At 36.4% G+C, this 13,584-nt stretch overlaps 1 protein-coding gene across 1 annotated transcript in view; it reads right to left on the bottom strand.

Annotated features, from left to right (window-relative positions):
- The window catches only part of pappa2 (pappalysin 2), a 60,131-nt gene that overhangs the window by 15,251 nt on the left and 31,296 nt on the right, over positions 1-13,584 (bottom strand). Inside the window, exons 13-20 of the mRNA XM_082172604.1 lie at positions 12,146-12,281; positions 11,873-12,047; positions 10,952-11,114; positions 9,959-10,136; positions 5,177-5,390; positions 2,152-2,320; positions 1,922-2,054; positions 1,168-1,277 (exon numbers count right to left, since the gene is read on the bottom strand). Coding sequence (XP_082028730.1) covers positions 1,168-1,277; positions 1,922-2,054; positions 2,152-2,320; positions 5,177-5,390; positions 9,959-10,136; positions 10,952-11,114; positions 11,873-12,047; positions 12,146-12,281 — 1,278 coding nt within the window. The remainder of the gene's footprint in view (positions 1-1,167; positions 1,278-1,921; positions 2,055-2,151; positions 2,321-5,176; positions 5,391-9,958; positions 10,137-10,951; positions 11,115-11,872; positions 12,048-12,145; positions 12,282-13,584) is intronic.

Consider the following 13,584-nt stretch of genomic DNA (forward strand, 5'->3'; position numbering starts at 1 on the left):
ATTTGAAAAGAGAGTTTTTATTTTGACTTTTCCAGAAATCTAATAATATCTAACTTAATTTTAAAAGACAAAAATCATCCATGGTGCCTAAAAATTATATTGCAAATTACTATCTAATAACTATGACATACAAAAAGAGTTACTTTTTCCCTCCTGTCCTTTCAATTTGAACACATATTTCACTGATTTGACATTTTCTCTGAATTGGAAAGCTGACCTGTTTCTACAGCATAATTTCTGGAAAGAAACTTGCTTATCTCTTATTCATCTCCCTCCTACTGTGACCTTTCCTCCATCATTCTTACCCAATCTGCAATACTTTGGACAACATTCCTGGAAAGCAGGCTGTTCTTAGGGGTGCTGATGTATCTTTATAAACAATGAGAGTCTGACACCTTCAGAGGCGTCATGCTTGACGTGTGGCATTTTAAGCGTCTCTTATAAAAACATCACACTGTAATCATTACTCACACAAGCTGATATGACAGTGAGAGACAGAATCAACACTTTCGCAGAGAGATTTCAACGGTAAGGTGAGTTGAACCTGGTTTTGGAGCGAGAAACGAGGTAACCTAATCCATCTTATCACTCTGATGTGCCAATAACACAATTCCAATTTTGTGTCCAAAGTATTCAGTCTTGTAGCTCCTCTACCTCTTTCTTTTACCTCTCTTAGAGACAAATAATGTCCCCCTGTTACATTTGATACATGTCATCTCTCCATCTCTCTATCTATCTATCTATCTATCTATCAGCTTACAAAAGTACAATAAAGACTATCTAAGATCTTTCAAACAATAGGGTAACACTTCACAATAATGTTCAATCCGTTATTATAATAATGCATTTTAATGCAAACTAACAATGAACATTTTTACAGCATTTATCAATCTCACGTCATGTTAAATATTTAAATATTTATTTTCATAATACATTTCTATTTATGTATAAATATACTAGCCTACTGTTAATTGCTAATTCATGTTAAGCTAATATAGATTGATACAAACATGTATTAGTGTATAGTTAGTATGCAGAAATTAAATTAAATTAATAAATTATAATTAGTAAATATGGTTTGGACTTTATAAAGATTGCATTAAGTCTTGAACTTGGAGTTTGGTTAAAGTAAAAGAACAGTACAATAAACTGGCCCGTTCACCTCACCTGAACCTTGCTGGGAAGCATCCAATGCTCTACTGTATCAGCACTGGAGCCATTGCCTAACACCACAGGGTCACTCAAGGCCACAATGCATGTTAGGTTACAGACTGCACCTGTCATGACACAAAGCGAGCTTTGCTTTAACCATCATTTGCATCTGTTGAATTTATTCATGTGAGCACATGAATAGCCAAGCTCCAGACTAGTCATCCATAGTTGAACAGCTTGGCAGGTTGGCACTCAAATGTATCCTACTGCATGCAACTGTCTGTGGTCTAGCGGCTCGGGTATGTCTAGACTGCGTATTAGAAAGGATAAATGCAGTGGCCAAAATATATACCAAATAAACCAAATATAACCAAATAAAACCAATATATTTCAAAATACAAAGCAGAAGAAGATGCATATTGTAATATATGTTCAGACAAATAACTGAGATTATTTAGAAATCTGATTTCTTAGAAAAAATTATCTAAGAATAATCTTAGATCTGAGAAATGCTCCTGCTACCCATGAAGGGGCGAGTGGCTCTACGCTGCCTGAAATGAGCTCTCTGGGGGCTTCAGTAGTATGGGATGAAATGCACTCTTGTTCTCGCCAACTTGCATGTTTCCTATCTTCACCTGTGTGCTGTTCTCCTGCAGCTCAGGATTACATTCCTATGTACACAACCATAAATCTGCTGACTAGTCATTTCCATAGTTTAGATCTGATAACCAAATTGGCAAGTGAGCATATTTTCTTGCCAGATCCTTACCCACGTCAAAGCCCTCCTCACAGGTGTATTCCACCAGGTTAGTGTCAACAGGAGCCTGGCATGATCCTTCTATCTTCTTACACATAGTGAAGTCCTCAGTCCATCTGCCATCTTTGATGCATCGAATGCTGGACTACGGGGACAAAATGTTTCATGTGTTTTACTACAGTGTTTCATGACTGTAGAGTATAGGAATACATATAGAGTTGGCCTATAAAGTGCTACAATACCCTTTCTGTTGGATCAGGACACTGTAGGGTGCAGATGCTATCAAAGTCCAAATTGTTGGTGCAGGTGTACATGCCCTCAAACATCGGTGGAAGAGAAGGGCATGTGACAGGTGAACAGCTGCCCTCTTGCCACATCCCACCCTCCAAACACTCCAACCTCAGAAACTTCCTGAGAAAAGCAAGTCACTGGCATGAAGGAGGGGTAAAACAGTCTCACACACACACACACACACACACACACACCTATACAGCATAATGGCAGTACAAAATTATTACTTTGGCTATGTTTCCAAGGCTTACACCACTAGATTTATAAAGGTTTTTTGAAAGAAGTCTCTTTTTATTCCTGTGATTGCAGAGCTGAATTTCCAGCAGCCATTATTCCAGTCTTCAGTGTCACATGGTCTTTCACACATCATTCTAGTATGCTGATTTGATGCTCAAGAAAAATTTATTTTTGTTATCAGTGTTTTAATATGTTGTATTTTCGATTTCGATCAATTTAATGCATGCTTGCACAATAAAATTATAATTGTTGAATAATAAAAAAAAAAATGTACATGCCACCTGTCTTCATGAAGAGCATCCTATCCTATCTTAACTACATGTGATGCTAGCATGTCGCTAAGCAGGTAACGCACAAATATTTGTTTAAAATCATGCCTTTTAAAATAAACTGAACTATGTCATATTATAGTTTTCTCAGTCGCTTTGGTACATTTCTTGAATCATCCTTAAGAAACCAGTCCGTGCATTTCTCAAAACAATGCGAACAAACAGCACCACACAATGGATAACCTGCAAAAGCCTGTAACTTGCTCAAAATCTTTAGTTAATTTCTCAAAAGTTAGTATTTATGTCAATGCCATCATAATGACAAGTCCTTTTGTCGTTGTTCACAAACAAGACAGTCATGTAGTCAATATAAGCAGTTTACTCTGTCAGTATTTTCAGATGTAAACTATAGCTAAGATTTTGATGACAATGATTGAAAATGGATAAGACTGCATTTTATCTATATGACATATACATTTAAACAGTACAAATTTAAGCATTACTCTATGTGGGATATTAATTGCAAGAAACTGGGCAGGATTCACAGTTGCACTTTTACTGTTGGTCTGTCAACAAATTAAAGTACAATGTCATTGCTATTTAAAGAAAGAGACAAGACTATACACACACGTACATACAGTATGTGTGTGTGTATAGTCTTGTCTTTTTCGTTGTTTGTTTGTATTATTATGCCTCTAAAAAGTATATTTACTGTATAATGTAAAATGCAAGTGGACTACTGTAATATAGCATAACAGTAAGTATACAGTGTTACAGTATAGTGAAGATTGTCTGATTACATACCTGTTCTACAAACGCTTGATTCTGAGTAATGATTCTCCCAACATTCGGCTGCTCCTTTCGACCCGCTACAGGTCATGTTTGAGAACATGGTACACAATAGTAACCCCTTATTTCATCAGAAACGTGTCTACAATCTGGGCATCTTCTACCTCTTCCACTGTTTTGCCTCCATACCCTTCCACTATGCATCCTTACTCCTCTTCTTCTTTCTGGCTGTTGACCCTGTTTGTTTCCTTGTTGTTCTTCCATTGTCAGAATTTGTAACACTGTGTTGTACTCTATATATGCTTGCCAAATGAAGCTTTATGAGATGCACCTCTGAGCTATTTTAGAGAACTGGTTGATCATTGGTTGATCTAGTCCTTTACTTTTCCCTTACAATTTTTTCCACAATTCCACAAGTCATCTATTCAGGACACATTTACAAAAACAAAAAGTATATTAGAAATGTATAAAAAAATATGCTTGACAGTTTAGTTCAACCATTCTGCATTTAATGAGTTATGCAAGAAACTAATGCCTAGATGTTTTGAGGGGTAAGACTATTCATCAGAGAACCAGTATAATATATGTTGATCAACATGACATAAGCAATTAATAATGTAGGAAACAGTAGACAATTGTACATATTCAATTGCATGAATGTACAAAAGCATTTGCAATTTGTTCAAAAGAAATTGATCTGCACAAGTGATTAGGAGGTTGAATAAGTAGTTTTGATCATTTCAGTTGTGATCCGAGAAATGCACCAAAGCGAATGAGAAAAACTGTAATCGTTTTCAGTACTTAATACTGAATCATACTTTTGTTGTTTACAAGAAGCTTTAATTTTGTGAATACACCTTCGATGCCTCAAAATGCTCTATAGATACGTTACTCACTAGTGTTTTGAGACAGCCAATAAAACCGTTACAGTAAGCACACTGTGAAATTTAAATTGTAGGGTCTCGATCTGCTTTTGGTGTGAATTTTCGCACAACACGAATTCAGCAATTACTATGTTTCTTGAATGACATTCCCCTCCAGCCACAGGGGATTTATTCACATCTAACTCATGTGACAAACCATCTGGTTCGACTAAATAGCCAATAAATCCTGAAGAAATAAATTGGGGTGTAGTGTTCATTGAGAAAGATCATACGGAAGCACAGGCTAAAACTACCTTGATTATAGCATAACACCTCTCTTTAGACTGTCATAAACCATTTTCTTAACCTTCATAATGAAATGCCTTTTAGAGCAAACATGCCAATGGTCTTAATAAACAGGATCATTTAAATGGCTTTATGAGACATGTTGGCTATCGCTTCTGGTATTAATGTCCAATTAAAAGCAGTTAAAAGACACAGAGGTATTTTACCAGCCATTTTAATAACTCATAAAGATGAGGCAGGTGCAAACGCTAGTCCCCTCAGATGTGCTAAAATATGCTATATGCTATTGCTTGATTGGATGGAATACCAAAACAACACGCCATCAGACCATTCATCAAAGTACACTGCTGACTCCATCGCTGAAAGATATTTGGAAACACATGTAGTGAGATTTTGATCTTATTAGAACCATGTGAGCAACCTAGACGCTGGAAACAGATATTTTCCCTTCAAAATTTGTCAACACAGTAAAGATCTAAAGATCAGATCAAAATGTATAGGTTGCAACTCACTTTCTTGGCTTTTTGTTGAGAGTGCCAGTGATGTAATAGCCCGGGTTGCATTTGTAGCGACACACAGTGCCCACATCATGCCTGCCTCCACGACACTGAGGAACTAGTAGCGTGGCATTGGGTATGGAAGGTGGATCCGGGCACTCAATCTTGCAGTAAGCCTCTGGGTATGACCACAGTCCATCCTCAAGACAAACCAATGTGTCACTTTCTCCTGAAAAACAGATTCTGATGAGAAAACTGCAATAAAATGGAACAATCACTGTCTTCTATAAGACCATCAGTAGCTAATTGGCTGAGCTCTCTTCGAAAGTAGGAGAGAGTCAGTTCCATTATTTCTGGGAGTACACAGCTTAATCATAATTTATTTTTTATTAAAATGATTTATTTATTTGTTTGTTTTTTAGTATGTTTCTGCATTATGTTGCACCACATAGATTGTGTGGGTCGCACCTATGACTTTTATTTAGTGGACAAACAATGATAAGCAGTGAAGTAGTTTTGTTAAAATATTTGTAAAAGATTATGCTACATAATTTTTTTTATCATTCTTTTATTGATGGTTTTTTTTAAATGTACAGCAACTGTACAGCACCTTAAAACATCAACATGCGCTCTTGACACACTTCCCACATCTTTTTTCAAAAGTGTGTTAAACAGTTTAGAAGCGGATCTTCTAGAAGTGGTAAATGCCTCACTTTTTTCTGGGAGTTTTCCAAACTCCCTGAAAACTGCAGTTGTCAAGCCCCTCCTGAAAAAGAGCAATCTGGATAAGACCATATTAAGCAACTATAGACCGATCTCAAACCTTCCTTTCATGGGCAAGATCATTGAAAAAGTTATCTTCAATCAGCTGAACAAATTCTTAAGCTCGAATGGATACTTTGACAATTTTCAATCTGGTTTCCGACCGCACCACAGCACAGAGACAGCACTCATAAAGATAATAAACGATATTCGCTTAAATACTGATTCAGGAAAATTATCAGTGCTGGTACTACTCGACCTCAGTGCTGCATTTGACACTGTCGATCACAACATACTTCTTGACAGGCTGGAAAACTGGGTGGGGCTTTCTGGGATAGTCCTAAAATGGTTCAGGTCATACTTAGATGGGAGAGGTTATTATGTGAGTATAGGAGACGATAAGTCTGAGTGGACATCCATGACATGCGGAGTCCCTCAAGGCTCAATTCTTGTGCCACTCCTGTTCAACCTGTATATGCTCCCACTGAGCCAAATAATGAGAAATAACCAAATTGCTTACCACAGCTATGCAGACGACACACAGCTGTACTTAGACCTATCGCCTAACGACTACAGCCCCATTGACTCCTTGTGCCGATGCATTGATGAAGTCAACAGTTGGATGTGCCAAAACTTTCTTCAGTTAAACAAAGATAAAACTGAAGTCATTGCATTTGGAAACAAAGATGAAGTTCTCAAGGTGAACGCATACCTTCACTCTAGGGGTCAAACAACTAAAAATCAAGCCAGGAATCTTGGTGTGACACTAGAGTCAGACCTTAGTTTCAGTAGTCATGTCAAAGCAATAACTAAATCAGCATACTATCATCTAAAAAATATTGCAAGAATAAGATGCTTTGTTTCCAGACAAGACTTAGAGAAACTTGTGCATGCTTTCATCACCAGCAGGGTGGATTATTGTAATGGACTCCTCACTGGCCTTCCCAAAAAGACCATAAGACAGTTGCAGCTCATACAGAACGCTGCCGCCAGGATTCTGAGCAGAACCAGAAAATATGAACATATCACACCAGTCCTCAGGTCTTTACACTGGCTCCCAGTTAGATTTAGGATTGATTTTAAAGTATTATTACTGGTATATAAGTCATTCAATGGCCTAGGACCTCAATACATTGCAGATATGCTCACTGAATATAAACCCAACAGATCACTCAGATCATTAGGATCATATCAGCTAGAAATACCAAGGGTTCACTCTAAGCATGGTGAGTCTGCTTTTAGCTATTATGCCAGCCACAGCTGGAACCAGCTTCCAGAAGAGATCAGATGTGCTCCTACAGTGGTCACATTCAAATCCAGACTCAAAACACTTCTGTTTAGCTGTGCATTTACTGAATGAGCACTGTGCCACTGTTCGTCCGACTGTACTGTACTGTACTGTATTTCATTTTATTTTTCTAAACTGTTTTAATTATTCTTATTTCTTTTTATTATTTCAATTTATTCTATGTAAAGCACTTTGAATTGCCATTGTGTATGAAATGTGCTATATAAATAAACTTGCCTTGCCTTGCCTTAATACTTTATTATTTATATGAGGACAGTTGTACCACCCTGACATTTTTTACTTTATGCACACAGACAAAAAAATCTTTTTTAACACATATATTAAAGCATGTTTATCATAGAAGAGATGTATTAAAATTATTTTATGAATAAAAAGCATTATAATGCATAATAAATGAATTAAATAGGACAAAAAAAAATTAGCTTCACAATGACTTTCATTGAGCTTGGAATTATACCTTTGTGTAGGCCTAAATGTTTTCCAGTTACATGAAATCATATATTTAAAAAGCATTATGTTTCTATTAACTCAGAAGAGAAATATTGCACTAAATTTAAACAAAAATGCGTTATGTGCACATGGTCCATTGGCACCTAAGGCCAATGTGATATAGGACTCTCTTATTGTACTATTATAGTAACATATCTAATTATATTTTAAAGTTAAAGTTCTAAAGCAATTTTATTGGTCAATAAAATATAATGATACCATTGCAAAACTTTTAAGGTGTCTACCTACTTTGTAGCCATGATTAAATTTAGCAATAGACCAAAAATGGCTGCAAACTGCGTTTTTCCAACATGAAAAGTTCCAGCTTGCGCTACTCCAAAAAAAATGGAGGCTCTCACTAAGTGCATAAATCACTGCATTACTGTTGTGTGTTCCAATTAATGTCAAGTCATGAATAGATTTTAAACGACTCCCAAAGGAGAAATACAGCCCATCACTGTAGCACACTACAGTACAAGAACCTTGCCATCAAGACCAATAAGCATAGCTACTCAGTGATGCAATGTTCTGGACCTTCCATTGAAGCCACTGTCCACAGACTGCACCACTCCCTGCCAAAATAAATAATTTGGACTGATTCATCAAAGGCCTGCATTTAAAACAAATAGTGAAAGTGTGAGGACCTCGAACCCAGAGCCACCTTGCCCTAGCAGGGCTCCTGCTACCCATGAAGGGGCGAGAGGGCCAGGTGCCACTCTGCTCTACGCTGCCTGAAATGAGCTCTCTGTCTGGGGGTCAGTAGTATGGGATGAAATGCACCCTTATTCTCGCCTACTTGCATGTTTCCTATCTCCACCTGTGTGCTGTTCTCCTGCAGCTCAGGATTACTTTCCTATTTACACAGCCAGGAAAGAGGGCTGGAACCACAGCAAGACCGATGCAAAGTTCCTGAATGAGTGCAAGAGCAACACTGACACACAAATGAGTATACTGTATGCATATAAGCACACACAAACAACAACAAAAAATCTAAATATTTAGCTTTTTAGTGTTTTTACTGAGTGGGGTTTTCTTAACACAGGCACTTCTTTGACTATCATTGTGGCTTCTCATGATCTGTATCATGCACAGCTTTAAATCACTATTTGCCTCTAAATGAGAGAACATCATGCAGCATAATGATGTTTAATTTTTGTTTACTATATACATAAATACCATTTCACACATTAACCATAATAGCTGTGACAATCAACAAACACATCAATAATGTAAAAAAAAAAAGCTCTGAATACCACATCATGCCAAAAAAGAGATGCAATCAACGATAGTATAAAATGAAGAGAGCAAACATTAACACTTTACAATAAAGTGTTATTGTGTCATTAACACTTTGTAACACTTTACAATAAAGTTTCGGTTTTTTTTAACATTAGTCAATGTATTAACTAACATGAACTAACAATGAGCAATACATTTGTTATATTTATTAATCTTTGTTAACGTTAGTTAATAAAAATACAGCTGTTCATTGTTTGTTCGTTAGTTCACAGTGCATTAACTAATGTTAACAAATGCAACTTTTGATTTTAATAATGTATTAGTAAATGTTGAAATTAACATTAAAAAGATGAATAAATGCTGTAGAAGTACAGTTCATTATTAGTACATGTTAACCAATGTAGTTAACTAATGTTAACTAATATCATCATATCATGCCCAACTAGCTTAACAGAGTTGCCTGGAAAACACTTTCATATTGAGCCATGTTACCATGTAATTTCTACATGCAGCAATGCATGCTGGGAATATGAAAGTAACACTGTAAGTAGCAACAACGCTTAATATGAGTTTTCCAGGCAACTCTGTTAGGTTAGCTGGGCAGGATAGGATAGGATAGGATAGGATAGGATAGGATAGGATAGGATAGGATAGGATAGGATAGGATAGGATAGGATAGGATAGGATAGGACAGGACAGGACAGGATAGGATAAAATATGATATGATATGATATGACTTGCTGGCCTAATTACCAGTTGTGAGTAAAAGGACCTTAGGAATGCTCATAAGCACAATTAATAGTTGGATTTGTTTCCAGTGTACAAGAAACACACAAGAAAGGTTCATGTCATCCGCAAATCTACTGTTATTGACTTACAGTCTTATTATTTTAGAAAGAAAGGTAGCCCAAGGTCTCTCAGAAACAGACACATGCACTGAATGTAAGTGGGTCCAAAAACCCTCAGGTCTCACACTGTAGCCTAGTTCCCATCCTCACCTTGCAGGATCGCCGGGGCGTTACAGGAAAAGCTACACTGCTTGCCGAATGTGGTGCCCCAGGGACATGAGAAGGAGGCAAAGTAGACATGTGACTGAGGGGGTGGGCCGCAGTCCACTGGCTGACAGCCCACTACACGGTCCCAAACTCCGTGCACACATATCAGCTCCGCTTCCGTCTGAAGACAGGACGAAACAGACAGAAACACAACCACTTGTAAAGTCGTTGTTTATGACAGGTTCATTAGACAACATGACACAGCATCTTAGATCATTTGATGAGAAATGTTGAGTTCACAGACTTTGGAATATCTGCAATGTGAGCACAATTCAGGACAATGACAATGTGAACATGATTTTAAGACGTTTATGTTCTCCACAGCTATGGGAATATTCTTGAAATCTACATAATTTGAATAAACTGAAAGCCGAGCATTCCTGCTCTCCACAATAATTGAATCACCTTAACAGGAACATGATGATTTGGAAAATGTAGGTCACAAGACTTACAAAAGTAGGCCACGACCCTCCTTTTAATGTTTGCAAACTGTTTCTTAATCCAAAAAAGTCAAGCTATTGAATAAACACTGTCTATATATAATATCACCCCGAATTATCTTTGTTTGGACATGCACAGATATAAACGAGCCTCCAGTTACGGTGGACTTTCTGAATAAGGTGTTTACAGCCAATATTCCAAGAAATCTGAATAAGACAGCTGGCATTTGGCTACATTAATCAAAATTTTGGGTCATGTAAACATGTTTACCTGAAGCATACCGGAAAATGACCAATCCAATTAATATCAGACTATTCTTGTGCATGTCAACGTCATTGTTGAGATCTCTTCTCTGCAGAAAACATCTCAATTTGTTCTCATTTAATCTTACTGCTTTTTAGCAGAAACTAGACATCAAAGAGACCTCATTTGTTGAGAGAGAGAGAGAGAGAGAGAGAGAGAGAGAAATAGGCAGTTAACAATTTTTGTACACACTTGATGAGAAGGAAGGCCCTGGCCATGGAGAACAGTGAGCGTATAGCCACGATGACAAGAAACAGAGCAGTGTTTAGAGTCTAATACTGGAGTACAGCGGATTGAAGCGTGTTCGACGCTCAGAGGGCTGCATGACTCGGTACTGCACAGCCTACGCACACATCTGAGTGAGAAAAACACATATTAAACTTGATTATTATTGGCAGACATAGACAGAAATCATTTCCATTGTCAAACATGAAGGAATTTTTCTATTTTTACATGTGTATGATGTATTTGTCTATATGTCTCTGTGATGTATTATATCTTCTACTTTGTACCCTACATTCAAACGTTTGGGACGAGTAAGATTTTTAATTTTATTTTTAAATAAAGTAATACTTTTATTAAGCAATGATGCATTACACTGATCAAAACTGACAGTAAAAACATTTATAATGTCACAAAAGATTTCTATTTCAAATAAATGCTGTTCTTTTTAACTTTCTATTCATAAAATAATCTTTAAAAAAAAGTATCCTAGTTTCAACAAAAAATATGGAGCAGAACAACTTTTTTCAACATTGACAATAATAAGAAATGCTAATTGAGCACAAAATCAAAAAAACTAAAAAAAGATTTCTGAAGGATCTTGTGACTACTTGAGTAATGGCTGCTGAAAATTTTGCTTGGCTATCACAAGAATAAATAACATGTAAAACTAAATATTAAAATAGAAAACAGCTATTTAAAATTATATTAGTATTTCACAATATTTTTGATATTATACCTGCAACTTTGGTAAGCATAAGAGACTTCTTTCAAAAACATAAACAAAAATCTTGCCGACCCCAAACATTTGAACAGTAGTGAATATATTGTGTAAACGTGCAAGAATGTATTTGTGCTTGTAAGTCGTGGGAGATCCCACCCTCAGCGCACCCGGTCAGGGCAAAGGCGCTGAAGTGACAAGATGTACGCAATGCAACCGCCAGCACCGCCACTTGAGAGGAGGAGAAGTTCAGCTGCACTGCTGAAGTCTGGTAGAACGGCACACTCAGGTTATGAGTCACATTCACCACTAGGGGGTTACGCTGACATGACAGCTCGTACGAACCTGTGGACAAGCACAGACAACATGTAAAAGTCACACAAATACTATAATGCAAAGATTATAAACTTTCCCAAACAAATTATAAATATTATATGTGTTACCAAGCATGTGTTTTTTTCCGGTGGTGTCACACAGTTCAATGGTCACTGTGTTCCTGCAATTTTCCCCATGCCAACTACCATCATAGGCGAGGTAGATAATAACAGAGGCTGCTACACCCGGTCGCTCAAATCCTACCTGCAAAAACAATGTTTCAGTTTCAGTAATGCTTATATATTCAGTGGATATATGCATCCTTGGCTAACATCATTTATTAACAGTGTGAGTGGGCATGGATGGCACATAGAAATATTAAAATATTAATATAAAATATAGAATAAATCTGAACATGCACTACCATTTCAAAGTTTGGGTTGGTAAGATTTTTTTATGTTTTGGAAAGAAGTCTCTTATGGTTACTAAGCCTGCATTTATTTGATCAAAATACAGTAAAAACAGTAATATTGTGAAATATTATTACAATTTAAAACTGTTTTCTGTTTTACTATATTTTAAATTGTAATATATTCTTATGATGGTAAAGCTGAATTTCAATGTCACATGGTCCTTCAGAAATCATTCTAATATGCTGATTTTGGTGCTCGAATTTTTTTTCTTATTATCAGAGTTTAAAACAGTTTAAAACAGTTTAAAACAGTGCTGCTTAAAGTCTGCATGAAACAGAGTTGTGATTGTCTTTTCTTCCCTATTGTGATGTATATCTGAGTGAACAGGATCAAATGTAGGGCAGGGCATTGGGAATTGATTGGATCATTTGATTGTTGTTGCTTGATATTGCTGCCTTCTCATGTGAGTGACAGGTTGTCCCACCCACGTGTCAAGAGAAGAGATGTTGCTGCAAGGTAGGAGGGGACGTTATTTTGATTAAAGATTACGAGGGCACATTAATTAAAAGTTATATATACTGTATAAGTGCATGGATAAATCATTTATAATAAACAGTGCAATACTCCATCAAAAATAAGAATTGTCCATTTTCATTTCATGGGGACTTTAATGATTTTGTCGAAACCCTTGTACATTTTTTTAGGATTCTTTGATAATTAGAAAGAAAAGCATTTATTTGTAATAGAAATCTGTTGTAATATTATAAAAGTCTTTACTGTCACTTTTAATCATTTTAACACAAAAACCGCCAGCGGGTAAAATCTACCCATGCACACTACAACTGTTTTGATATGGTTAAAAAAACGTATTATGTCACTGTCTTCACAAAGTAATTTCTAGAGTCATGAAATTATTATTTTAGTCATCAACTATGTTTTTGTCCTGTTGTTTTACGTTCAAGGCTATTTTAAACAGGCTACATTAATCACTGAATATAGGCTAAACCAGCCTGCAATGACGACAAGAATTAGAAGGAAATAAATACATATTTGGGTGGTGTAAAATTATCCATTGTGACTAAAACTGAAAGGTGTTGCCTAGTAACATAAAATGTCAAAACATAAGCGGCGCGAAAATGACAACGCAAAAATAA

Source organism: Leuciscus leuciscus (assembly GCF_965113295.1).
Source record: "Leuciscus leuciscus genome assembly, chromosome: 6".
In the NCBI taxonomy this organism is placed as follows: Eukaryota; Metazoa; Chordata; class Actinopteri; order Cypriniformes; family Leuciscidae; genus Leuciscus; species Leuciscus leuciscus.